The 25107-nt window shown below is 37.8% G+C and overlaps 1 protein-coding gene across 1 annotated transcript in view; it reads left to right on the top strand.

Moving 5' to 3' along the window:
* DYNC2H1 (dynein cytoplasmic 2 heavy chain 1) overlaps positions 1–25107 on the top strand; it is a 193292-nt gene that overhangs the window by 32641 nt on the left and 135544 nt on the right. Inside the window, exons 36-53 of the mRNA XM_068417541.1 lie at positions 476–591; positions 5188–5387; positions 6043–6307; positions 6641–6848; positions 7213–7342; positions 8704–8859; positions 9917–10176; positions 10810–11056; positions 12010–12161; positions 12694–12838; positions 14109–14211; positions 15707–15874; positions 16009–16133; positions 17253–17501; positions 18257–18365; positions 19388–19501; positions 20340–20482; positions 22698–22779. Coding sequence (XP_068273642.1) covers positions 476–591; positions 5188–5387; positions 6043–6307; positions 6641–6848; positions 7213–7342; positions 8704–8859; positions 9917–10176; positions 10810–11056; positions 12010–12161; positions 12694–12838; positions 14109–14211; positions 15707–15874; positions 16009–16133; positions 17253–17501; positions 18257–18365; positions 19388–19501; positions 20340–20482; positions 22698–22779 — 2972 coding nt within the window. The remainder of the gene's footprint in view (positions 1–475; positions 592–5187; positions 5388–6042; positions 6308–6640; positions 6849–7212; positions 7343–8703; positions 8860–9916; positions 10177–10809; positions 11057–12009; positions 12162–12693; positions 12839–14108; positions 14212–15706; positions 15875–16008; positions 16134–17252; positions 17502–18256; positions 18366–19387; positions 19502–20339; positions 20483–22697; positions 22780–25107) is intronic.

Genomic DNA, 25107 nt, shown 5'->3' with positions numbered 1-25107 from the left:
CTCTGTAGATACTAATTTAACTTATAAAATAAAAATATTGCAGTATATTGGGAGGTTCAATATGAAAATATCTGGAATGCAGTTATAATCTCAAGTCTTGCTCCCCTATTATGCTCACTAAATATGAATGTGAACATATGAATGCTCACAAACATTGTGTTGACTTTAGACTCTTTAAGTTGTTGAAATGCAAGTGACTATTTGATTGTAAGTATGCATATTAGAGATAAAGTTCAGAGGTTTTAATTAATGCCGTTAGGGACAATAATAAATACATCAGTTGTTGAATATACTTCCTCTGAAAACTTCAGAATGTCATTGCTTATATCTCTGAAACGCATTTCAGATGGCTCTACAAACACTCGTCAGTTTCTGTTTTGCCCAGAGCCATATTATGAGTACATTCCTTTGCCAAACAAGAATTTCCATCGCTGTCACCTAAAGCTTACTACAATATTGCTGTTTTTAAATTTAGGGAGCTTCTGACACCACAACAGCACTATGATTGGGGTTTACGAGCACTAAAGACTGTTTTGAGAGGCTGTGGCAGTCTTCTTCATCAACTGAAGAAAAATGAAGCAAAGCAAGAAAGTAAGATTGATCATGCCAAACTTTTGATTATTCAGGGTATTGTACAGATATCATTCACTACAGCTTTCTTGTTCACTGGAATTTTGAGAAACCATGCCTTGGATCTGGAGGCAATTTAGAAAAGAAAAAAACATCTGTGAAAGTCCGACTTCATTAGGAGATCACAAAAGACTGTTGTCATACTCTAGACTGAGTTTTTATATGATAAGAACATAGATACAGGACTTTATTCTGGGATGATTTTGAGTGATTCTCAAAGACTTGTTTTCACTTGACTTAGGACGGGAAAGTTGATCCTCTGATGCTGTCATCATTCATCAGTCATCAGACCATTTTAATTCTATTTGAGGTTTGCTAAAATTGTCAAGTGGCATTAGATTCAGATTGGTAGACAGAGACAAATATAAGGACAGGTAGAAATGATAGAAATGTATTGGACTAGATTGGGTCACTGTATTGGTTTTAAGATTTTTTAAATGGTTGCTTGTTGTTTAGATGTTAAATGAGTGGAAATTAAGAGTATGGGATGGGTGAGCATTTCACAGCTCTAGGACACAACTACTGCTTCTTGTTTGCTTAAACAGCATATATCTGAAAGTTTTTGGAGACAGCCTTGGTTTACAAATCTTGGCATAACAAATGGTCTGACAACTTTAAAGAGTTTGTAATTGACTTTAGTTTGGATCTGCCAAAGAAGGATTACCAGCAATATGTTTTAGGGCACATTCCTAGCACTGTTCCTTGCTATGACATTTTAGCTTCATGTTTAGATAAGTGAAATTTGCTGAAATTTCTTTGGTCTGGTGTAAAATATAATTTTCAATAACCCTGTGAAAGGCAAGATTGACGGATTTAGCTTATGATTTAAACACAGAAATTTTGGTGGGTTTTTTTGTTTGTTTTTTATCTCTGAGCTTGAGAAGCTTAAGATATTTCCAAAAAATGCAGTTTCCTGTTTCTTTTTGTCTGCTTGTATTGTTAAGTCAAAATCCTTTGGCATGTCAAAATGTTGGCTGTGTTCTTAAATGTTGCTTAAATTTTGTATTACTTCCTTTAGTAAAGCAGTTCAACCTTTCTAAATCAAGTTCCTTAATGTCAATGCTTTTCCTCTTAACAATTTTTTTAATAGAATCATGCAATGGTTTCGATTGGAAGGGACCTTAAAGATCATCTAGTTCCAACCCCCCTGCCACAGGTAGGGACACCTTTCCACTAGACCAGGTTGATCAAAGCCCCATCCAGCCTGGCCTTAAACACTGCCAGGGAGGGGACATCCACAGCTTCTCTGGGCAACCTGGTCCAGTGTCTCACTACCCTCACAGTCAAGAATTTATTCCTAATATCTAATCTAAATCTAAATCTACCCTCTTTCAGTTTAAAACCATTCCCCCTCGTTCTGTCACTACTTGCCCTTGTAAAAAGCCCCTCTCCAGCTTTCCTGTAGGCCCCCTTCAGGTACTGGAAGGCTGCTATAAGGTCTCCCTGGAGCCTTCTCTTCTCCAGGCTGAAGAGCCCCAACTCTCTCAGCCTGTCTTCATAGGAGAGGTGCTCCAGCCCTCTCATCATCTTCGTGGCCCTCCTCTGGACTCGTTCCAACAGCTCCATGTCCTTCTTATGTTGGGGGCCCCAGAGCTGGATGCAGTACTCTAGGTGGGGCCTCACGAGAGCGGAGTAAAGGGGCAGAATTACCTCCCTTGACCTGCTGGCCACGCTGTTTCTGATGCAGCCCAGGATACGGTTGGCCTTCTGTGCTGCAAGCGCACATTGCCAGCTCATGTTGAGCTTCTCGTCAACCATCACCCCTGAGTTCTTCTCCTCAGGGCTGCTCTCAATCCATTTTTCACCCAGCCTGTATTTGTGCTTGGGATTACCCCAACCCACATGCAGGACCTTGCACGTGGCCTTGTTGTACTTCATGCAGTTCGCACGGGCCCAGCTCTCAAACCTGTCAAGGTCCCTCTGGATGGCATCCCTTCCCTACAGTGTGTAGTGTGTCGACCGCACCACACGGCTTGGTGTCATCAGCAAACTTGCTGAGGACGCACTCAATCCCACCGTCCACGTCGCTGACAAAGATGTTAAACAGGACCGGTCCCAATACCGACCCCTGAGGAACGCCACTCGTCACTGGTCTCCACTTGGACCGATCGAGCCGTTGACTGTAACTCTTTGAGTGCGATCATCCAGCCAATTCCTTATCCACTGAGTGGTCCATCCATCAAGTCCATGTCTCTCCAATTTAGAGACAAGGATGTCGTGCGGGACAGTGTCAAATGCTTTGCACAAGTCCAGGTAGGTGTCATCAGTTGCTCTTTCCCTATCCACCAGCGCTGTAACCCCATCGTAGAAGGCCACCAAATTTGTCAGGCATGATTTGCCCTTAGTGAAGCCGTGTTGGCTGTCACCAGCCACCTCCTTGATTTCTGTGTGCCTCAGGGTAGTTTCCAGGAGGATCTGCTCCATGATCTTGCCAGGCACAGAGGTGAGACTGACTAGCCTGTAGTTCCCCAGGTCTTCCTTTTTTCCCTTCTTGAAGATGAGGGTTATGTTTCCCCTTTTCCAGTCAGTGGGAACTTCACCAGACTGCTGCAACTTCTCAAAAATGATGGATAGCGGCTTAGCAACTTCATCCGCCAGTTCCCTCAGGACCCATGGGTGCACCTTATCAGGTCCAATGGACTTGTGCACCTTCAGGTTCCTTAGATGGTCTCAAACCTGATCTTCTGCTACAGTGGGCGGTTCTTCATCCTCCCAGGCCCTGCCTCTGCCTTCTGCGACTTGGGTGGTGAGGCTAGAGCTCTCGCCGGTGAAGACTGAGGCAAAAAAGTCATTGAGTACCTCAGCCTTCTCCATATCTCGGGTAACCAGGTCTCCTGTTTCCTTCTGAAGAGGGCCCACACTTTCCCTAGTCTTCCTTTTATCACTGACATACCTATAGAAGCATTTCTTGTTGTCCTTGACATCCCTGGCCAGATTTAGTTGTATCAGGGCTTTAGCTTTTCGAACTTGCTCCCTGGCTGCTTGGACAATTTCCGTGTATTCCTCCCAGGCTACCTGCCCTTGCTTCCACCCTCTGTAGGCTTCCTTCTTGTGCCTGAGTTTATCCAGGAGCTCCTTGTTCATCCATGCAGGCCTCCTGGGCGTTTTTGCCTGCCTTCCTCTTTGTTGGGATGCATTGCTTCTGAGCCTGGAGGAGGTGGTCCTTGAATATTGACCAGCTTTCTTGGGCCCCTCTTCCCTCCAGGGCTTTATCCCAAGGGACTCTCCCAAGCAGGTCCCTGAAGAGGCCAACATCTGCCATCCCGAAGTCCAGGGTGGTGAGCTGACTGTGCACTCTCCTTGCTGCCCTATGGATCTTGAACTCCACCATTTCATGGTCGCTGCAGCCAAGGCTGCCCTTGAGCTTCATGTCCCTCACCAGCCCCTCCTTGTTGATGAGAACAAGGTCCAGCATGGCACCTCTCCTTGTCGTCTCCTCTATCACTTGGAGAAGGAAATTGTCATCCACACATTCCAGGAACCTCCTGGATTGCTTATGTCCTGCTGTGTTGCCCCTCCAGCAGGTAGTGGGGTGGTGGAAGTCCCCTGTGAAGACCAGGGCCTGTGAATGTGAGGCTACATCTCTCTGTAGAGGGCCTCATCCGCTGGGTCTTCCTGGTCAGGTGGCCTGTAGCAGACACCTACTATAATGTCTCTCGTCCCTCTATAATGTCATCCCGTTTATCATGCTATTTAGAAAATTCACCTGTAGAAGCATTTGCATTTGAGGCATTGTTCAGTATGAAAAACCTTCAACTTTTTCCAAATTCTAGAAGGGTATACTAATCTTTAACCTCTGGAACATTTGGGAAAAAGCAGCAGGAAAAAGCGAAGTTAGGGAAAGGACACTTTCTGTCCTTTGTGTTAAATTTGGGCTATAGTGCATTCTGGTTTGGGGCAACCATGCATTCAGAAGGAGGGCAGAAACACAGGATGATTTTCACCTGTGGTTCTTAGTCCTGCTCTCTGAAAATGACGTGTTTTACATGAGAAGGTAATTTGATTAAAAAAGCAAAAAACCAGAGATCAGAGCCCTGTGCCTTTCCCATCATGAGTATCATTATTTTTCTGGCAAGATAAAGCTTTCTCGTGGCTGTTTTCATTCTGGTCCCAAAACACTTACATTTCCGTGGTACTTCAGATTCAAGAGGAGTTGTGGAGAGTGTTTACTTCTGGATATTTGTATCCAGAGAGATGTGACTTCAAGCTACCTCTGGCAGAGTAAGGTCTAGAATCCAGGTTGTGAGTGCTTTAACAAGTAAGCTATCGTGCACTGCTACTCTTAGTCCCACTTTGATCATTAGGCTATTATGTACTATCTGGCCAGTGTCATAACCATCTCATATCTGTATAGAATGCATTTGTGAGCATATATGATACTTACAGTAAGGCACTCATCTAACTTCCAAATAGAGTAGTACATGAACTGGAATGTAGTCTGCTCTGTGATTCTACCTTCAACGACTTAGCAGTATGGGCTCAAGTGCTGATGTATTCCAAGGAAAAAATCCTAACCAACAGCTTACACTGATCTGGCTTCTTTGCTTATATTTCCAGTTAATGAAAGTCACATGGTGGTTCAAGCTCTGCGGCTTAATACCATGTCAAAGCTTACATTTGCAGACTGCGCACGTTTTGATGCACTGGTTAAAGACGTATTTCCTGGCATTGACTTTAAAGATGTGGAGTATGCTGAGTTAACTACAGCTTTGCAACAAGCCTTTGAAGAAGCAAACCTGGAAGTTATAAGCACCCAGGTAAACATCAACTGCAGCAACAAAACGATATGAGTTATTCTGAATTAGAACTGATTAATATTACATTCAGCTGATTTCTGTTTACTTTTGAAAGAAATCTTTTATAAAAAAGTGAGAATAACTGATAGATTCTAATTACATGTGTATAAAAATATAGATGTGTGTGTGTGAAGCATGGTAGATCAGTTGTGTAACTGAAAGGAAAATAGTGCAAGGAAAATTAATATGTGAACATGTGACGCATAGTTTCGTTCAAGCCAGGTACAAATGCCAATGAATGTTTTGGACAGTGAAATAATTAAATATGTGAAAATTTGGTTTTATCAAGCAGTTCTGTGTCTCATTTATATTTATTTATTGTAGGACTAGATGAAGTTTTGTGACTAAAGGCTTATACATTTCTCAGTAAAAATATGCCCAAAGAGGGCTGATATTTTTATATTAGTAATTTAGTGAAATGCTTCTAACATGCAAAATGAGTTTCTTGATATTCTTTAGTGTCATAATTTTAATTACTTCTGCAAATATCTATTGTTTCAAAAAATAAAATTATATAAACAAAGTGCATGCCGAGTAAATTGGAAAAACATTAAAAAAGAACGTGATTGATTTAGCTTTACAACTTCACATAGCCATTATCTCTTTTATTATCTAGATCAAGAAGGCTTTGGAGTTATATGAACAACTGCGTCAAAGAATGGGTGTGGTTATTGTAGGTCCGAGTGGTGGAGGTAAATCAACGCTTTGGCGAATATTAAAGGCAGCACTTGGTAAAACTGGCAAAGTAGTGAAACAGTATACTATGAATCCCAAAGCTATGCCTCGACATCAGTTGCTGGGCCATATTGACATGGATACCAGAGAATGGTCAGATGGTGTGCTTACAAATAGTGCTCGACAAGTGGTACGAGAACCCCGAGGTATGTTTGTGAGGGAGTTGTACATCATTATGCTTAAATTACTGAAATTGTTTATTTTCAGTTACATTTTTATATTATGTTATTATTTGTGGATAGCATAAGGTAAGAAAAACTTTTGGTGACAATCATAGTCAAGAACACTGTTATATACTTCCCAAATTTTGTAATAAGAAAGCAAAAATAGACAGCAGAAGGATGTAAGGAATATCTTCATAGAACTTACATTTAAGTTATAATGAAGGAAGAGTATTAAATAGTGTTAAAATAGCAAGGGACGATATTCTTTAAGTATTTTCCTTGGGTTTGATATTTTATTTTTGTGTTTGGAAATAGATATTACTTCATGGATAATTTGTGATGGTGATATTGATCCTGAATGGATTGAATCTTTGAATTCCGTTTTGGATGACAACAGATTGTTGACTATGCCCAGTGGAGAAAGAATTCAATTTGGCTCAAATGTCAACTTTATATTTGAAACTCATGACCTTAGCTGTGCCTCTCCTGCTACAATATCTCGAATGGGAATGATCTTTCTGAGGTAAGTCACAGGAGTATTACATACTTTTAGAGTAAGCAAATATACTTACTATTCTTGAAAGATGGTCTAAAGTGGATGGAGCAATTTAATTACTTGCTTACACTAGGAATAAAGAAAATCACTGGGGAAGTCTGCTTTAGGTCGCATGTCCCCTCTGTGCCGTAATGTTATAATCTTTTGGCCAATATAACATGGTGTATTCTTCATGTGTGACCCTTAGAGAGCCCAAATATTGGTTAGAAATTCTTGTTAAAGTATTTTCTTGAACTTTTCCTGGAATTTTGTTGTACCTTTGACGCTGTTTATGTGAAGATGTGAATGCCTTGTATTTGTCTGAATCTTGTTTTGTTTTGGTTTGACTTAGTGATGAAGATACAGATCTTAATTCTCTGATAAAGTCTTGGCTAAGAAGTCAGCCTGAAGAATGCAGATACAACCTTGAAAATTGGATTGGGGACTATTTTGAAAAGGCTTTAAACTGGGTTGTGAAGAAGGTTAGTAACTGAATACTAAATAAAATTTCAACTTCTGTTAAGGATGATCCATTTTTCTAGTTTAACACTGAAGAGATCATTCATATTAATTTTTAAATTTTAAGTAAAAATAATCTCAGTGCTTTTTTGATAGCTGTTTTCTTAATAAGATTAATACTGGAGCTATTCTGATCAATTTCCAAAAACTGATTGCTGTACTTAAAGTTTTGAAGCATTTAATACAATTTAAACTAATGAAATGCATATATTTCTGTGAAACTTAATATCTGTCTTTAATATTCCATACCGGACATATGTTTGTAAAGATCTGAAAGATCTGACTGTCTAACCTAAAAAATGGAAAAGCGAATAAATTGTTTTTCTAGATTTAAGTTATTGTTTATAACAAAAAAATAGCTGAAATTGGAGAAGTTGCACAGTGTAGACCGAAGCTTGTAATAGGTTGGGGAGAAATGTAATGCTAGATAGCTAAAAAGATTGATAGAGGCATATCTAAAAAAGTAGTCTGATTGTTCAGAATGCTAAATTTTAGCAGCTCCGCTAATCTGTCCTGGATTTAAGTGCGTAACTTTAGCTCTTTAGGATTCTACTCAAAAGATGTTTTAATAGGCAAAAGGTAATAGGTAATTACAAAGATATTAAAAAAGAATAGTCCAAAACCTTGTACATTATCTGGATTCTGTGATTCTGGAATGTACATCAAGATAATTGTTCTGCATATGCTAGATTTTCTTAAGGATTCTAGATGCTTCCCTGCCTCCCCTTCTTCTGAAGGAGTTGCATTTGCATTGAACAAGTGGCTTATGTTGCACAAAACATTATTTAGGAGAAATCCCCACTGCTGTGGCCAGTAAACTGTTTGGGTGACCTGCATTACCTCCCCTTAGGGAACATGTATGGTCCTGTTATGTTTTTAATATTATTTCCCCTCTTGGTTCTTTCACCCATGGAGATTTTTAGACTTTTAAAGTATCTGCAGGTGGATACAGAGGAAAAGCCATGACATTGATCCTGAGGCTGGAAATCCCCTTTGGTGCTAAAGAGCAAAATCTATAAAGAATCCATTTATGAGAGAGATTTCCAGTGTACAATTATGTTGATCTCTTACGTATTCTCAAAATCTCTAATGAACATTCTGATTGCTTATCCTATATTACATCAGTAGGTACTCTGGAATTAAAACTTCCAAATCAATGCTTGAAAATAATTTCATGTCAAGTGAATTTTCTAGAACAGCAGCAGTGTTGAGATCTTTCATCATTTGTGGAAGTGTCAGAGAGCAATGAGTAATAGTCTGTTAGCAATACATCACATTTATTTTTAGGAATATATTTAAATCTCCTACAACTTGCAATTTACAGAATGACTCTGTGGTAGAAACAAGTTTAGTTGGAGCTGTGATGAATGGACTGTCTCATCTTCATGGCTGTACTGATCGTGTACAGTTTATTATTAACTTATTACGTGGTCTTGGTGGCAATCTCAACATGAAATCACGACAAGAATTTGCAAAAGAGGTAATAATCTTTTTCAGGAAGTTTATTAAAAATTTCTCAGTATATATAGAAGGAATAGTGATTTTCTGTGTTCTAACACTGCAAATTTACAATAATAGAATATCTGTGCTCTAATTTGTTTGCAATCTGTGTTGTCTATTGGGAAATAACTGAGAAGTAAAGGAATGTTTCACTGATACGCTGCTAAGTGCATCCAGCCCAGATAGCAATCCTTTGGTGCTTCACTAAGAGATATAGAATGGCCTCTGTCCATACTGTTTTATGCAAGGACCCACTACAGCAGACTGTGTGTGTATATGTATTGTGTGTATGTAATACAGATTTATTTTGTGTTTTTTTTTTTTTTCTGTTCAGAATGCTTGAAATAATAATGTGAGGACTTTGTTGTGCCTCACGAGGGAGGTGTTCTTACAGCAGTATTTTGAGGTTATGTGTTATATGCGCTGGGGTGTGGTTCTGTCTTTGTGGTATTGACTTTGTGTTGATGCTTGAGGGCAAAGGACTAGGGAATAGTGTTGGAAAACTGTGTGGGTATACTGGTCCATAGTGTCTACAGAAGTCTGTCTCTGGAGATAGTAATCTCCACAATCACACTTGGGTTTTGTGTTGGGGAGAAGGAAATAGTTCCTTGCAAAAGACAGCCTGGAGCTATAACATATATACCGGGCAGATGGTAAAGGTTTAGACTCGGCTTTTGGAATTAGCTATTGATGCATATGAAGGAGTTAGCTCGTTCTTATGATTATTATTAACTATGTTGCCTAATATGAAAAAAAGTTTATATAAAGCTTTGCTAAATACAGTTTATTTTCTGTTCTTTATATTATGAAAAAGTAATATGTGGAAGAGTAATATGTTACTGTTTAGTTAAGAACTTAATCATAAAGCATATGCATAACACGACTGAATTCTCAAAGGCAGTCTTAAAACTATCAAATCGAAGAATTAGATGTTTGGTTTTACAGAATTATTCTTTGAACATTCTTTAGATTAGCTTGAAATTGTAGATCTTGTCATTAGGAGTATGGATTTAACAGAAGCTTTATTTTTTTTGAAGATCTTCAGTTGGGCACAAGAATCTCCACCAGATCTGAGGAAGCCTCTGGACACATATTATGACACTGACACTGGACGACTAATGCTATATCAACTGAGGAAAACTGAAAATCTAACAGCTGATGACTTCAGTAGTCTCCAAACACTTCCCGTCATCCAAACACCTGACATGCAAAGAGGTTTAGATTACTTTAGACCCTGGCTAGACTTTAACAATAAGCAGCCATTTCTTCTTGTGGGTCCTGAAGGATGTGGAAAGGGGTAAAAAGTATTTCCTATTTTAAGCAAAATATGCTTCTAGCTATTTGACAAAGTTTGTAGCATTTTGTTACAATGGTTTTATCATATGACTTTCTGCTAGAATATCACTTGTTTATGTTACTAATGAAACAAACCTTCTGTAGCGGCAAATAGATCTATGGGGAGAGTTCAGGCTGCCGCTATACATCTAAGACATCTGAATGAGGCTTTTAGATATGAAACAGGACCTTTGGAAAACCTGTGCTGTTATGGAGCAACAGCTGAAAGGCACATGAGGTATCCAGTCTCATCTCAAGAGGCACTAGATGCCTGTGTGCAGGCAACTGAATGTAGCTCATCCTGTTGCCTATCTTAGGTTCCTTGTTTAGGTGGGTTGGATCACTATATACAAGGTATTTAGGCTAGGTATTTGTTTTGTGTAACTGTATACTACACTTTTATTGAATTTCTTGAAAATATTACAATTTTAAAGGCGAGAATGTTTAATTCAGCAAATCTCATTTATCACCTATTACGTTAATACAGTATGTAGTATATACATTTTAATTCAAAAACTATACAATGTCTTTGGATGCACAGTATTTTAATGCATTTATATATTACTTATATGTATGTACACATTTGCTTTTTTAGGATGCTGCTTCATTATGCATTTTCTCAACTCCGATCCACTCAGATTGCTACCATTCACTGCAGTGCACAAACTACTTCTCAACATCTTCTACAAAAATTAAGTCAAACTTGCATTGTAATCAGTACAAACACTGGACGAGTATACAGACCAAAGGACTGTGAAAGGCTTGTTTTGTACTTAAAGGATATCAACCTACCCAAACCTGATAAATGGGGAACAAGCACTCTCGTGGCTTTTCTACAGCAGGTGAACACTTACATTTGTTATTGTGAAGAGACTGAAGTATACTGGAAGTAGTTTAGTGTATGTAGTAAATACCTACATTGATTATTTTCAGAGTTAACATCATAGAGTCATAAAATTATGGAATGGTTTGAGTTGGAAGGGACCTTAAAGATCATCTAGTTCCAAGCCCCCTGCCATGGGCAGGGACACCTTCCACTAGACCAGGTTGCTCAAAGCCCCATCCAACCTGGCCTTGAACACTGCCAGGGAGGTGGCATCCACAGCTTCTCTGGGCAACCTGGTCCAGTGTCTAATCCTGCATCTGTATTGACATTAGTTTTGTTTATCCTTTGATAGAATGCGTAGGTGTCAGCCAGAAATAAGATACCATTTTTATTTGGCTTATATGTATAAGTAAATAAAGGCAGTGCTCACCTCAATGAGTTATAATGCAGTAGGCATATGAATGACAAGAAAATCATCAGGAGTAGTCAGCATGGATTCACCTAGGGCAAGTCATGCTTGACCAACTTGATAAACTTCTGTGATGAAATGACAGACCTGGTAGACGAGGGATGAGCGGTGGTTGTAGTCTACCTCGACTTCACTAAGGCTGTTGATACTGTCTCCCAAAAGATCCTCACAGAAGAGCTGTTGATGTACAGGCTGGATAAGCAGATAGTGAGGTGTGTTGAAAACTGGCTGAACAGCCAGGCCCAGAGGGTGGTGGTGATCAGTGGCACAAAGTCTAGTTGGAAGCCAGTACCTGTTTAACGTCATCATTAATGATCTGGACAATGGGGCAGATTGTACCCTCTGCAAGCTTGCAGCTGACACCAGACTGAGAGGAGGAGTATGCCTCTGGCAGTTAAGAAGACAGTAATAATGATATACTTCTCACTAATTTTTTAAAATTTTTTTGTATGATATTCTGTTGCCTTTCTTTTGATGAAATATTTATTTAATTATTAAAGGTTCTTACATATAAAGGATTTTATGATGAAAATCTGGAATGGGTTGGTTTAGAAAACATTCAAATTGTGGCTTCCATGTCTGCTGGAGGAACATTAGGAAGACATAAACTTACCTCCAGATTTACTTCTATTGTTCGTGTCTGTGCAATTGAGTAAGTATGTGGAAATCAGTTTGACTCTCAGAACTCAGATTCAGCCTCTGTTTATAGGGCCCTTACTCAGTTTAGTCTTTATGAAGATGTGGCTGTTCTAGTCTTTCATATTTTTTTACCAGTTTGGGATCTTCAGATTTGGTGCTGTTTGGTGCCTCTTAGCACTAGAAACCAGCTAAGGAGTATTTTGTAGCTACCTGTTGATCGTGAAGTGTTTGAAGTATGTTTCCTGTTGGATGATTTTGCTTTCAGTAAACTACTTTTTGCAACTTTATATTAAGGTGCTATATGGTTACAAAATTAGAGAAGCTGAAAAGAAGTTTGTTTGTTTTTAAGTTTGAACACATTTACAGATGTATTTAGAAAATTTTTGAGGGTGGCCTATTGCAATAAAACAATAATTTTACTTTGCTGCTAGAGGGAGATATTATTAATTGAAATTTCTCAGTAATTGTGTAGATAACGTTGATTCTTTTTAATAAAAAAAATAACAATGATAGTCCCTAATGATTACTTATTTTTTCCTTGGTAGCTATCCAGAAAGAGACCAACTGCAAACTATTTATAGTGCCTACTTGGAACCTGTGCTACAGAAAAATCTAAAGAATCACCCCGTTTGGGGTTCTTTACCAAAAATACATCAGCTGGCAGGATCTATGGTTCAAGTATATGAACAGGTATGGAAATTTAATTTCTTTTTTCAAGGAGATGGAGAATTCAGGGGTTTTTTTTGTAAGTAATTAACCTTTGATGTTAACAAGGGAATAAAAAGGTTTATCAGTATTAAAATCCAAGTTTGTATCTTTTTCATAATGTTGATATCAATTTTAGAGCTACTTATTTGCAGAGAATCTTAGGTATTAGAGGCAAACTGAGTAAGTGGTAAGTGCTCTTGCTTTCCCACAGATTTGTTGTATGATTTTGGCAAGCGTCTTAACAAATCTATGCTTTCAGTTCCTGATTTATAAAATGTGGATAGTAGTGTTTTCCTACTTAATGGATGAGGAGACAGTGTACTTCAAAGATTGTTATGTGCTCAGATGTTATGGATGCTGTTATGAATAGAGAACATGAGGGTGGAGTCCTTTACACACATCAAATACTACCTATTAAAATTTTACACTGTTAAAAGTAAATGTTTAGACACACAAGTTCATTATATCCTCCCACTTAAAATTTTATGGACTTCTATGTAGCAAAACACTTAAGTACTTGCTTTTCTTAATCGTGTAGATAGCCTTGCTGGGGTAGGTACTGTGGGGATGTAAGTGCTTCTTGTATGTTCCAAGAATGTATGCATGTTCCCATCTAGACTGAACTATGATATAAAACTAATCTTTATGACTGGAATGTGGGTATAGTCACTGGCTAACATGCACCAGTTAGCAGGAGTTTCATATGATATTATCAATGTATTCTAAGAAATCTAGGTTTAAATGTCATCCACTAGGACCAAATAAATGATGAAGGCAGTTATTTTTTGATTTAAAGATATAGTTGTAAATTGAAATATCCTCTCTGGAGGAAGAGTTAGTATTTCTATATGAAGTCTTTTGTAGTGACTAAGTGTTACTGATTGAGGTACTTTTTTATTACACTTTTATATTTCCTTTGCATTTTATATTTGGTATTGCTTTAAAAAAATTGTGTTTTGTCTAATAATACTGCACTAACAGTCCTAGGTGACATATGCAGTTGTTTGCATCAAAGACAGTACAGAAGAAATGTTCTGATTAGAAAATCTTTTGTGGTCAGAAAACAAGATTTAAACAATTCATTTCTGCACTTTTCAGAAAAACTAGAGTGCATTAATAAAATATCTAAATATATAGAACAAATAGAAAACTAATTTATGTGGTATTTTAGAAAACTTTAAAGCTACATTTCCAAGTGCTTTACATTTTAAAACATGTGAACTTCCCCCCCCTTCTTCGCTACCATTTTTAGGTACGAGCGAAATTCACAGTTGATGATCACAGTCATTACCTTTTTACACCATGTATTCTTACTCACTGGGTTCTTGGTTTATTCAGATATGATTTAACAAGTGGTAAGTCACTTATTTCATTTTCATTGATAAAGCAGTTCTAAATGGCTTAGATGATTGTTATTGATGTCAGTCTTACTGGTACTCTTTTTAAACTGTGAACTGTCTGTAACTCAGTAGAGGGAAAAAATGACTAAGAGTACATTCCATAACATATAGTAAACAAGTTTAAAAAACTCCAATGATGTTTTAAATATGTGTGTGAGCTCTTTATAGATTAAGGGAAGTTAGTAGATTGGGACTGCATTCTCTGCTACGGGAACTTGAAGTGTACCACCTACCACCCACCATTTTTTTCTGGGTGTTTTTGGGTTGTGGGCTGGGGTTTTTTTTGAGCATATGTCTTGTCTTCTGGATTTGCAGAGACTTGCCTCTCACACTTGTCTTTTTGTACCTGGTTGTGTAAACCTGGTGAGGTGACTGTGGAACTACTACTGATACACATCATCTATGACCTACTTAACAATAGAAGAATAAGCACTCTTAGTTTTCTAGATGTTTTCTATATGTTTATCTCATGTGTGTGAAAGTTTACAAATATCTATATAAGAGCCTAAATATTCTCACAACTTGGGAATGCTTGATAATTACAGCCTAGTCTGAAAGTTCTTCTTCCCTTAACTTTGGAAATGGTGAAGTTTGTAAAGGTATTCAATTTTATGTGCTTTTCCAAATAGACAGCATTGGCCTCTTTCTAATCTGGTTTTTGTCTGAAATTGCTATTATTACTAGATCATGAGCAATAACTTCTTATTGTGTTTTAGCTCTTACATTGATTAAAGGGTTACACGGAGAGCTGCTTAAAGAGTATAAAAGTGGTAAGAATGTTGTGCTCACTTTCCATTTATTTTCTGGGATCATCAGATGGTAAAAACGTAGCTTGAATGAGGTCAGAAAAGCTACACTGACAATCAACAAATGGGTCATCTCAGCCCATTTAAGGACTCCGTTGTTGTATCTGAAGGTGACATGCATACTCTTTTTCAGTGATGAACAATATAGCATGTCATTTACTCATCTCGCCTTCCTTCTTGCTTTTGTGAAGAATATGGAAGCTTTGTATTCTCTAGTGGCAAATTATAATACACATTGTTTTGGGTATTTATTGTTATTATAGTATTCGTTATCGATCTTTCTCTTCCCCTTTAAAACAGTCTCCTGGATTTTCTTGTTTTCTTTGCCTGAAATTTTGTCTTTTAATTTTTACTGTGTTTAAATTTTACTGTGTTTACTCATTTTCATTAGAATGCTGGAACTAAACTGGAGAACTTGTTTTAATAAAATATCTTTCATTTTATCTTGTAATGATCCATAAAGATATTATTAAAAAGCACTTCATAATGTTTACTTTTTCTCTTATTTCTTCCTTACTGATGCTCTCCTGCTGGTATGTAATTTCACTTACTCATTTTCAATCTCATATTTTGAAGAGGAAAATTTGAGAAATGTAAAATTTATTATAAATATATCAAGTTAAATCTCTGCTTAAATCTGGTAGGATCATCAATACAATCTACAGACTATGTATTGGAAATTGTTGCTTATGAAGCACGTCGTTTGTTCCGTGACAAAATTGTTGGCATGAAAGAACTTCATGTATTTGATAATATTTTGATGAAAGTGTTTCAAACTGACTGGGGCTCAGATGTTCTGGACAATATGGCAGGTAAACCATTTGAAGCGTACTACCCAAAGTTGAAATATTTGTTTAGGAACTGCCTAATCAATTCAGTCTGATCAAGTCAGATAGCATATGAGCCGAGCACCTAAACTTTTGAATGTTTCTTTTTATTTTCATAGATACTTTCTATGTAACTTGGGGAGCTTGTCAAGAGGCATTCATCACACCAGGACAGGCACTACCACCACATGGGAGGCCACTTGGCAGACTAAACTCAACAGACCTGAAAGATATTATTCAAAAAGTGAGACAAGACTAAAGAATATACACAGCAAGGATTCAAAGCAATTATTCTAGACATTTTTTGCTGGAAGTAACATGTGAACACCAGGTTTAGGGTGGGGTCTGCTGCTTGTTCAAGGAATCATCTTTTGCATTTTGTCAAGTGAGGGAAGGTTTGTGATGCTATGTGCAGGCAGTAGGAAGTATCACATAGCAACATTATTTTAATGAAAGGACATCAGTTGCATTTGCTGGTGATTTACAACAGTTTGAGAAACACTGATGTGCATATATTATGTATTGTTTGAGTACCAAAGTGTTTTATTAAATGTTTACTTTCTGAATTTGTAATTTCCTAACATAATTTTTATTAAGAAATACAAATGGGTTGTTTGGACATGCTTTTAAACAGTAGAGTACAAAAAAAGAGCTTGATGAGAAATGCAAACATATTAACTGTGCTAGGCTGACTGATTTTCAGGATGAGAACTTTGAGATCACCTCCCCTTATTAGTAGTGTTTGATGGTCTGCTTTTGTAGATGGGAAACAACTCCCTCTCCTTAATTGCCAACTTTTGACCAATAAACTATATGGGAAATGATGAAGTTCAATAGCCTCAGTAATCAGAGAGTTTGTTTTTTCTTCTGACTACACAATTACATTGGGCTTCAAAGATGAGGTTTTATTAAGTATAACAAGGCCAGATTTTGATCTTAGGATCTGTTATTATGTGTGTTTCACTAGGAAATTCCATAATCTGCAATTATGCAGCAATTAGCTGCCTAAAACATTATTCTAAGTTATGTATTAATTAACCTGTAGTCAGAGACACAGCTCACACTTTGTTCTGGCTCATTATTTAATTTTAATTAACTCAGTGGTAGATTTCTATTTCAATATATCAAAGACTTCTAGGGTATCCTGGTGCTGGGAGTAATGTGGTCTGGTTTTTTACTGGTAAAGAGTATGCGAGGTATCTAAATTCTGTCACATAAATAATTTATTTGTGATGAATACCAGTGTGGTCTCTTAAGCTTTCAAGCCCTTCTTTTCTAAACTTTTACATGTTGGATGCTTTCATATCTTACTACTTTTATTTATTATTAGTGAACACATTTCTTTTATTTTCCTTTTTAATAGGGTATTATTCATTATGGGCGAGACAAAAAAGAGATAGAGATTTTACTCTTCCAAGAAGTCCTCAGTTATGTGTCTAAAGTGGACAGAGTGCTAAGTTTTCCTGGAGGATCACTTCTTTTGGCAGGACGGAGTGGTGTAGGTCGTCGAACAGTTACCTCTTTAGTTAGTCATATGCATGGAGCTGTTCTGATAACTCCCAAAATTTCCAGAGGCTATGAGCTGAAGCAGTTCAAAAATGACCTTAAATATGTAAGTCACTCAGTGTGTTCCATTTTGTAGTGTTGTAGGTGTGCATTAAAAAAAAAAAAAAGAATATGTGAATTTTGAAGAACACAATCTAAATGAAACAAGTAGATTTTTAGAAGTTCTCAGTGTCTAGGTGTGTATATTGTTTTTTACAGTAATTACCTGAAACTCTACTTTTTTGAATACCAGAGCTGTTTTTATGAGTGTTGTGGACTTCATAAATTCTAAATTCATGTGAATATTGGAAAGGTTTTTTTTCATGTTTATATTTTCATATTTGTATATATTTTTATTTTCTTTCGCTACTATGGTCTGCCAGTTAATAGGGTAGTAGCTGAATCAAGTAAAATTTTAGTGATTGATGCAAGTGTACATATTATTTAAAAACAAATGCAAACCTTGAATCAGGAGTTTCCCAGTATCTTCAGCAATGCTAAAGAAAATTCTAGAGCTAAGCCCACACAAAAGAGTGACACAACTGTATAATTATAGAGTCACATCTAGAACATAAATATACTCTATGAAAGGGTTTGTTTCAATTATTTTTTCATTACTAAGCTGTACATCTAGGTAGAATGTTCTTTATATTTGATATCTTATATAACTGAATCGCCTAGTAATCTTTTGTAAATATATAATAGTGTAGATGCTGTGGAGAAAATATGTATGTAATATATAATCAAGGAAAGATTATCATTCTCTTATAAACAATATATATATTCCATATACTGAGATTTAAATGTGTTCCCTGCTTCTAGGTGATGGAGCTTGCAGGGATTGAAGCACAGCAGGTGGTCTTGCTGCTTGAAGACTATCAGTTTGTTCATTCCACATTCCTTGAGATGATCAACAGTTTACTGTCTTCAGGTGAGACAAGTCCAAAAAGATTATGGTACTACTTTTACCACACAGAGTTAGGTCAATGAGGCAGAATTAGATGATGTTTTCTAACTTTATGTCCATACCAGAAGTGTTAGTTAGCTTTCTACACTGCTTTAGCTAGAGTGCTTGTACATGAGAAACTGACTTGAAGTTCACTTAGCTATCCCTTAACCTGCCCTGCAGTACGGGTGCTTTCAGTTCCTCGAAGCTGCAAGTTAAGGAACTTATTTCGAAGGATTTCTTTATGACAGTGTAACAACAAAATGATAATGTATTCTACTCTACAGCTTCCCTTTTCTAATAAAATTTAAAATTGAGAGGTGTCCCAGTGTTTTACTAGATTGTATAGACTGAGTCCTTTACTTAAATGGACACCACCAAAGCCCACTTTTCTGAAAGTAATGAGATGATAAATAATAATAACAAATAACAAAAGTAACTTTATTTTGTTATCTAACTTTCTTCCTTGATCAGAGAGATAATTGAAGGACTGAGTCTAACTTACTAAAAGATTTTTGAAACTGCAGTAGTTCAAGAGCTGATTGAAAAGAGCACAAGATTTTCCTGTCTCCCAGGTGCAAATCCAAGTCTCCTTACAGTATCAGATGCTTGTCATCCAATGTTAAACCTCTATGTCTGAGGACCTACATAACTACTCTCTTTCATATTTCTATTTTCTGGTGTATGACAAAGTCTGGTTTGATTTATTTTGTATGTAGTATTGGATCACTGTCTTTGGGTAGATTTCAATGAGTTTTTAAAGTATATTTCAGTAATATAAACAAAGTAGGCTGTTTAAGTTAAATGGAATCACTATAATTTGGTTTGTTGTTTTCGTGATATCATGAAAAGAATGATGAAGTACATGGACAGATACTCGTGAAAGTATGGAGGTGAATACTACCATATTCAAATTCTCTATATAAAGGATTCAAGGGAATCCTTCAAAGGAATTTGAAGAACTATAGTGTATTTGATCTGACATTTTAAATTCATTCTTGAAATAGGAGAAGTTCCTGGGCTATATAAAATAGAAGAATTAGAACCATTGCTATCTCCTCTGAAGGATCAAGCTTCACAAGATGGATTTACAGGACCAATTTTCAACTATTTCACATACCGTATGTGAACAGAATTCTAAGTTATAATTTATTACAAAGTTACGAACGTGGTATAATAATGGATGAATAATTTCTAACGTGGTCCTTGTTTTATGTGCATTTTTAACTTTCAGTTAGTTATTAAAAACCAGGCAGGATTACAGTGTGATATTTAAGGGCACAGAACCCTCAGCTTACCATTCATTTTTCTATCTGAAATTTTGTATCCATGAATGTTCTACAAAGCTGTTATGAAATCTGCTGTTGAAAGTAATTAGAAGGAAGAAAGCTTTTGTCCCCATCGTTTTCTGGTTTGTTTAGCATATATATCTTGTAACAGAGTTTTCTTCTATTTGTCAGTTATACCTACAAATCACTTTGGATTCTGAGTAATCATAAGCAAGTTTACAGATGGATTTCTTAATTATTTGTGTTTCTTCCTTGGAGCAACAAAAAGATTAAATGGTTTACAAATAAATAGAAGAATGTGACTGAAAGAATACAGATGTTGGCAGTCATACTCAAGGGCCCTGTAACTACTGCTATTTGGTTCTGTTGGTCTATATTGATTGGAATGAGAATTAGTGGTACCTATTTGAATACTGTCAGGTCTTCTAAATTAGAAAAAAATACAGTGTAATATACATAATGAGAATCCATGTTATTAAATTAATTTGTATAAGTTCTGTTTATAAGCATTCCTGCCCTAATGTGATGTGGTGTAATAGTATCTTTTTTTCAGAATTTACCTTGTGATAAGTATTTGAAGGACAGTAAATTATGTTGTATTTGCAATAAATTTACCATCATATAGTTAGATTGTTATCTACTAAATATTTAATATGTTGCATTTTCTTAGGGATCCAACAAAATCTGCATGTTGTCTTGATCATGGATTCTACCAATTTAAATTTCACAATAAACTGTGAAAGTAATCCAGCACTGTACAAGAAATGTCAGGTTTTGTGGATGGAAACTTGGTCAGAAAACAGTATGAAAAAGGTAAATTGCATTAATTACAAACTGTGACTTGTATAAATTAGTATCTCCAAAAATAACTGAGCTTTGGTGAATAAGATCAAAATATTTAAAGTTGTGAAAGAATAATTGTCACTGTGCTTATCCATTGGTGCAGTCCTACAAAGACAGAAAATTCTGCAGAACAGTTAAGTAGTATTAGCACTGTTATTTTACCAGAAACATTATGTTTCATTCTCTCTGTGGGCCGACTTGAACAAAATGCTGATTCCTATGACTCTGATCAAACACAGCATTTAAGAGCAAAATCCAGACTGCAAGAAAAATGTTAAAGCCAGCTATGCTGATATCTGCTGTTACTAGCATGCTTGACAGCTAGTTTAAAAATAGGATTGTTATGTGTATATGAGCTGCTGTAGGTCTAAGATTTCACTGTAAACTTTATGTTATTCTTGAGTCTTTTTAAGTGTTTTGCTTGAGGGAACAGAGTCAGTGTGTTACTTTTAGGATCAAAATCTGCTTGTTTCAGGACGTTCACAGTATAAGTTTGAGAAATATATGTATTCTATATGTTAAGAGATTGCCAAATCCAGTACCGTGATAGGGGCAAGGCCGCTGCAGCTCCACTGCCCCAACTTGAACCAGTGGTGAAGCTGAGGATGTATTCACAGTAGGCACACACACAAACGCACATATACAGCACATATATGCATGTGATTGGCAACACAGAACAACACAAACCCTCAGCACAGACACAAACAGCACTGTTGGTATCATCCTGTTCCCCTCTCTGAGTGATGACAATGAAGGTCCATTAGTGGGAAATATGTACCTATGCAGAATATGGATCCCCCTACCAGCTGGGCACAGACACACAGACCCTCCAGTAATTGCCTCTGGATCTCCTGGTCTCCCCAGGTGCTGGCAGCTGGATGTACAAGCTCCTGAGGCCACAGCCCCACTGCAGCTGCTGGTACAGGCTGCCTCACTCTGTGTGCACACATAAACACACACACAGTGGATCCTTGCAGTGACTGGGCTTAGACAGTCTATCTGGTAGCTGGCCTTGGATCTAGGATGTCCCTGTTGCATCCTGTGCAGGCACATATGTTTACATGTACACAGACACAGGCAGCCAGGTCTCAGTTGACTCCCAGACTCCACAGTCTCTCAGGCAGTTGGCCTGGACCTTCTAGTCCCTCTGGCAGCCGACCCCTGTGGTGGCTTACCAACCCATAGTAAGTCTTGCGTAATCTGAAATGCTTTTCCACTGCATCCCATAATGTGTCCCAAGACTCCTATGCAGTAACCCCCTCAGTCTAGTCTGTAAGGTGAACTGGCCTCTCCCATTGACTCCTGATGGGTTTTACACCTGGACTACGGGGTTGGTTGCTCTCCTGGGAGAGCCATGGGAGCAGATGGCGCAGAGTGTCCTTTTCTACATGGGTTACTGGGGCTCCTCCAGCTGCCATTGTGCCTCAGTTTCAATGGCAGGTTGTACTGAAAGTTCATTTTGGCAAAAATGTTTGGGCCAGCTCCGTCCACAGTTAAAAAATGTTTTTCAGAGTATTTTCACTTTCACTTCAGTAGGGATTTTTTTTAGGTGGAGTCTTGTCATTTAGTTGTAGGCCAGAACCTTTGAATATACTTTTTTTATTTTTACCATTGTACATTGTATAGTTGATAACATATGAAGGTAAGACCACTCTTAGACCATGAAAAAGACTTCAAGGACTTAGACTTAGGCATTGTTTAATTCTGAGGTTGGATGGGGCTTTGAGCAACCTGGTCTAGTGGAAGGTGTCCCTGCCCATGGCAGGGGGGTTGGAACTAGATGATCTTTAAGGTCCCTTCCAACCCAAACCATTCTATGATTCTAAGATTCTGCGATCTGCAACAGTTGTACTTAAGACTGTCTAATTTCCTGCTGAGTTGTACATCTTTTTACAACTTTGACATTTGTGTTATTGTAGGAGTCCTCTGAGAATCAGTTGCTCATTCTTACAGCCAGCAAAAGCGCCTCTGCTTGAGAGAACAGGAAGTTATCAGTGATAGGGAAAGGCAGAACTGATCTTTTTAATGCTACAAAGATTCTGTAAATACCTTTTTCTGAATAAAGCTATCGTATTCAGTCTTTTCAAATGAGAAACTAGATTGAAGGTTTGTTTTTTTTTTTTATTTTAACTCAAATTTTTATTGTTCGTTATTTTCATACAAAAAATCATGTTCATTTCTTTAGATACCTGAAATGCTTCTGTGTGATTCAGATGAACAAGAAAAGACTGGAAAAGCACATAAGGAACTTAAGAAAACACATTCAGGTAATATTTAGGTGGACCCACTAGTCGTTACTACTTACTTTAAAACACACATTCAGTCCCGTGTTTGGCATAGATAATAGCATAGATACTTTGAGTACGTTTTTGCCAGCATATTCATAGAATTCAGTATTGTTCACATAGCAGTCATTTTGCACAACGGAACATTAGTCTGGAACATACATCCTGGCTGATCAAACCCAGTCTCTTCTGTCACAAGCAATCACTACATATGTTCAATTTTATAAAGTGATTAAGCTGCATCTTGTTTTCTTTTGTTCGATGTCTTCCTTCTTTGTGGGTGTTATTTCACAACCTCAAAATTTGATGTTCTGAGAGTTTTTCAGTCTATATGTTTTTATTATTCTTGACCTAGACCTGCTCATTTTACTTTAGTAATTCTTTATCTCCAATAACTGTTTTCTTGTAAATAATGCCCCTTTTTTAGAATAATGTGTTTTTATAATAAAACTTCAAATTTAACCATTTTAAAAATAGAGTATCAAACACAATCTAGGAGACCAGTGCCAGCACTCATTTCTGTAATACTGTTTCTAGCCACTTTTTATAAAGCATTAGTCTAAGTAGCACTTAGAAGTCATAGAGCCAACAGAGTATAAAATTGTAAGTGGTTCACTTGGGGTTACTTGTTTTGTATTGCTTTTTAACAGGCATTCCAGCCCATCAGAATAATAGCCAAACTTAGGATTTAGGGTTCATGCTACCATCCGTCTTTATCCTAGATCATGGTACTTAATCTATGCCTCAGTATTTATTAAAGGCATTCATTTATATGTAGGTATGTGTTAGCAATTTTTTCTTTTGTAGGGTAATACAATTTATTTTATAGTATCTTTGGGCTTCTTTTGAGAAATTGTTTAGCAAACAATTGACCTGGAATGCTCAGAAAAACCTTTTAGTCTACCTGTTGTCAGAGACAAGGGCGAAGACAAAAACACATGGGCTTCCTTTCTAAAAAAGTCCAAGTATTTCCAAATTCAATTTATCACAGAATCACAGAATCACAGAATCACAGAATGTTAGGGATTGGAAGGGACCTCGAAAGATCATCTAGTCCAATCCCCCTGACGGAGCAGGATTGCCTAGACCATATCACACAGGAACGCGTCCAGGCGGGTTTTGAATGTCTCCAGAGAAGGAGACTCCACAACCTCTCTGGGCAGCCTGTTCCAGTGTTCAGTCACCCTTACAGTAAAGAAGTTTTTCCTCAAATTTAAGTGGAACCTCCTGTGCTCCAGCTTGCACCCATTGCCCCTTGTCCTGTCAAGGGATGTCACTGAGAAGAGCCTGGCTCCATCCTCTTGACACTTGCCCTTTACATATTTATAAACATTAATGAGGTCACCCCTCAGTCTCCTCTTCTCCAAGCTAAAGAGACCCAGCTCCCTCAGCCTCTCCTCATAAGGGAGATGTTCCACTCCCTTAATCATCTTCGTGGCTCTGCGCTGGACTCTCTCTAGCAGTTCCCTGTCCTTCTTGAACTGAGGGGCCCAGAACTGGACACTATACTCCAGATGCGGCCTCACCAGGGCAGAGTAGAGGGGGAGGAGAACCTCTCTCGACCTGCTGACCACACCCCTTCTAATACACCCCAGGATGCCATTGGCCTTCTTGGCCACAAGGGCACACTGCTGGCTCATGGTCATCCTGTTGTCCACTAGGACCCCCAGGTCCCTTTCCCCTACGCTGGTCTCCAACAGGTCTGTCCCCAACTTGTACTGGTACATGGGGTTGTTCTTGCCCAGATGCAGGACTCTACACTTGCCCTTGTTATATTTCATTAAATTTCTCCCCGCCCAACTCTCCAGCCTGTCCAGGTCTCTCTGAATGGCTGCGCAGCCTTCCGTTGTGTCAGCCACTCCTCCCAGTTTTGTGTCATCAGCGAACTTGCTGACAGTGCACTCTAATCCCTCATCCAAGTCATTAATGAATATATTGAATAGAACTGGTCCCAGAACCGACCCTTGAGGGACTCCGCTAGACACAGACCTCCAACTGGACTCTGTCCCGCTGAGCACTACTCTCTGGCTTCTTTCCTTCAGCCAGTTCACAATCCACCTCACTACCCGATCATCCAGACCACACTTCCCCAGTTTAGCTGCGAGGATGCTGTGGGAGACCGTGTCAAACGCTTTACTGAAATCGCTTTACTGAAATCAAATAAATTTCCAATTTATGTGGAAATAAAGTTTCTTTTATGATTAGCCCTCAGTAATCTGCAATTAATTTTGCCTTCTTTTCCAAACATCAACGAAATAGTTTACAGCTTTGAAACAATTTCAGTATATTTCTTTCTGAGGAACATTTATT

Source organism: Nyctibius grandis, chromosome 2 (genome assembly GCF_013368605.1).
Source record: "Nyctibius grandis isolate bNycGra1 chromosome 2, bNycGra1.pri, whole genome shotgun sequence".
NCBI lineage: Eukaryota > Metazoa > Chordata > Aves > Nyctibiiformes > Nyctibiidae > Nyctibius > Nyctibius grandis.
The sequence above is the reverse complement of the archived record's forward strand: the minus strand, read 5'-3'. Positions and strand labels throughout refer to the sequence as shown.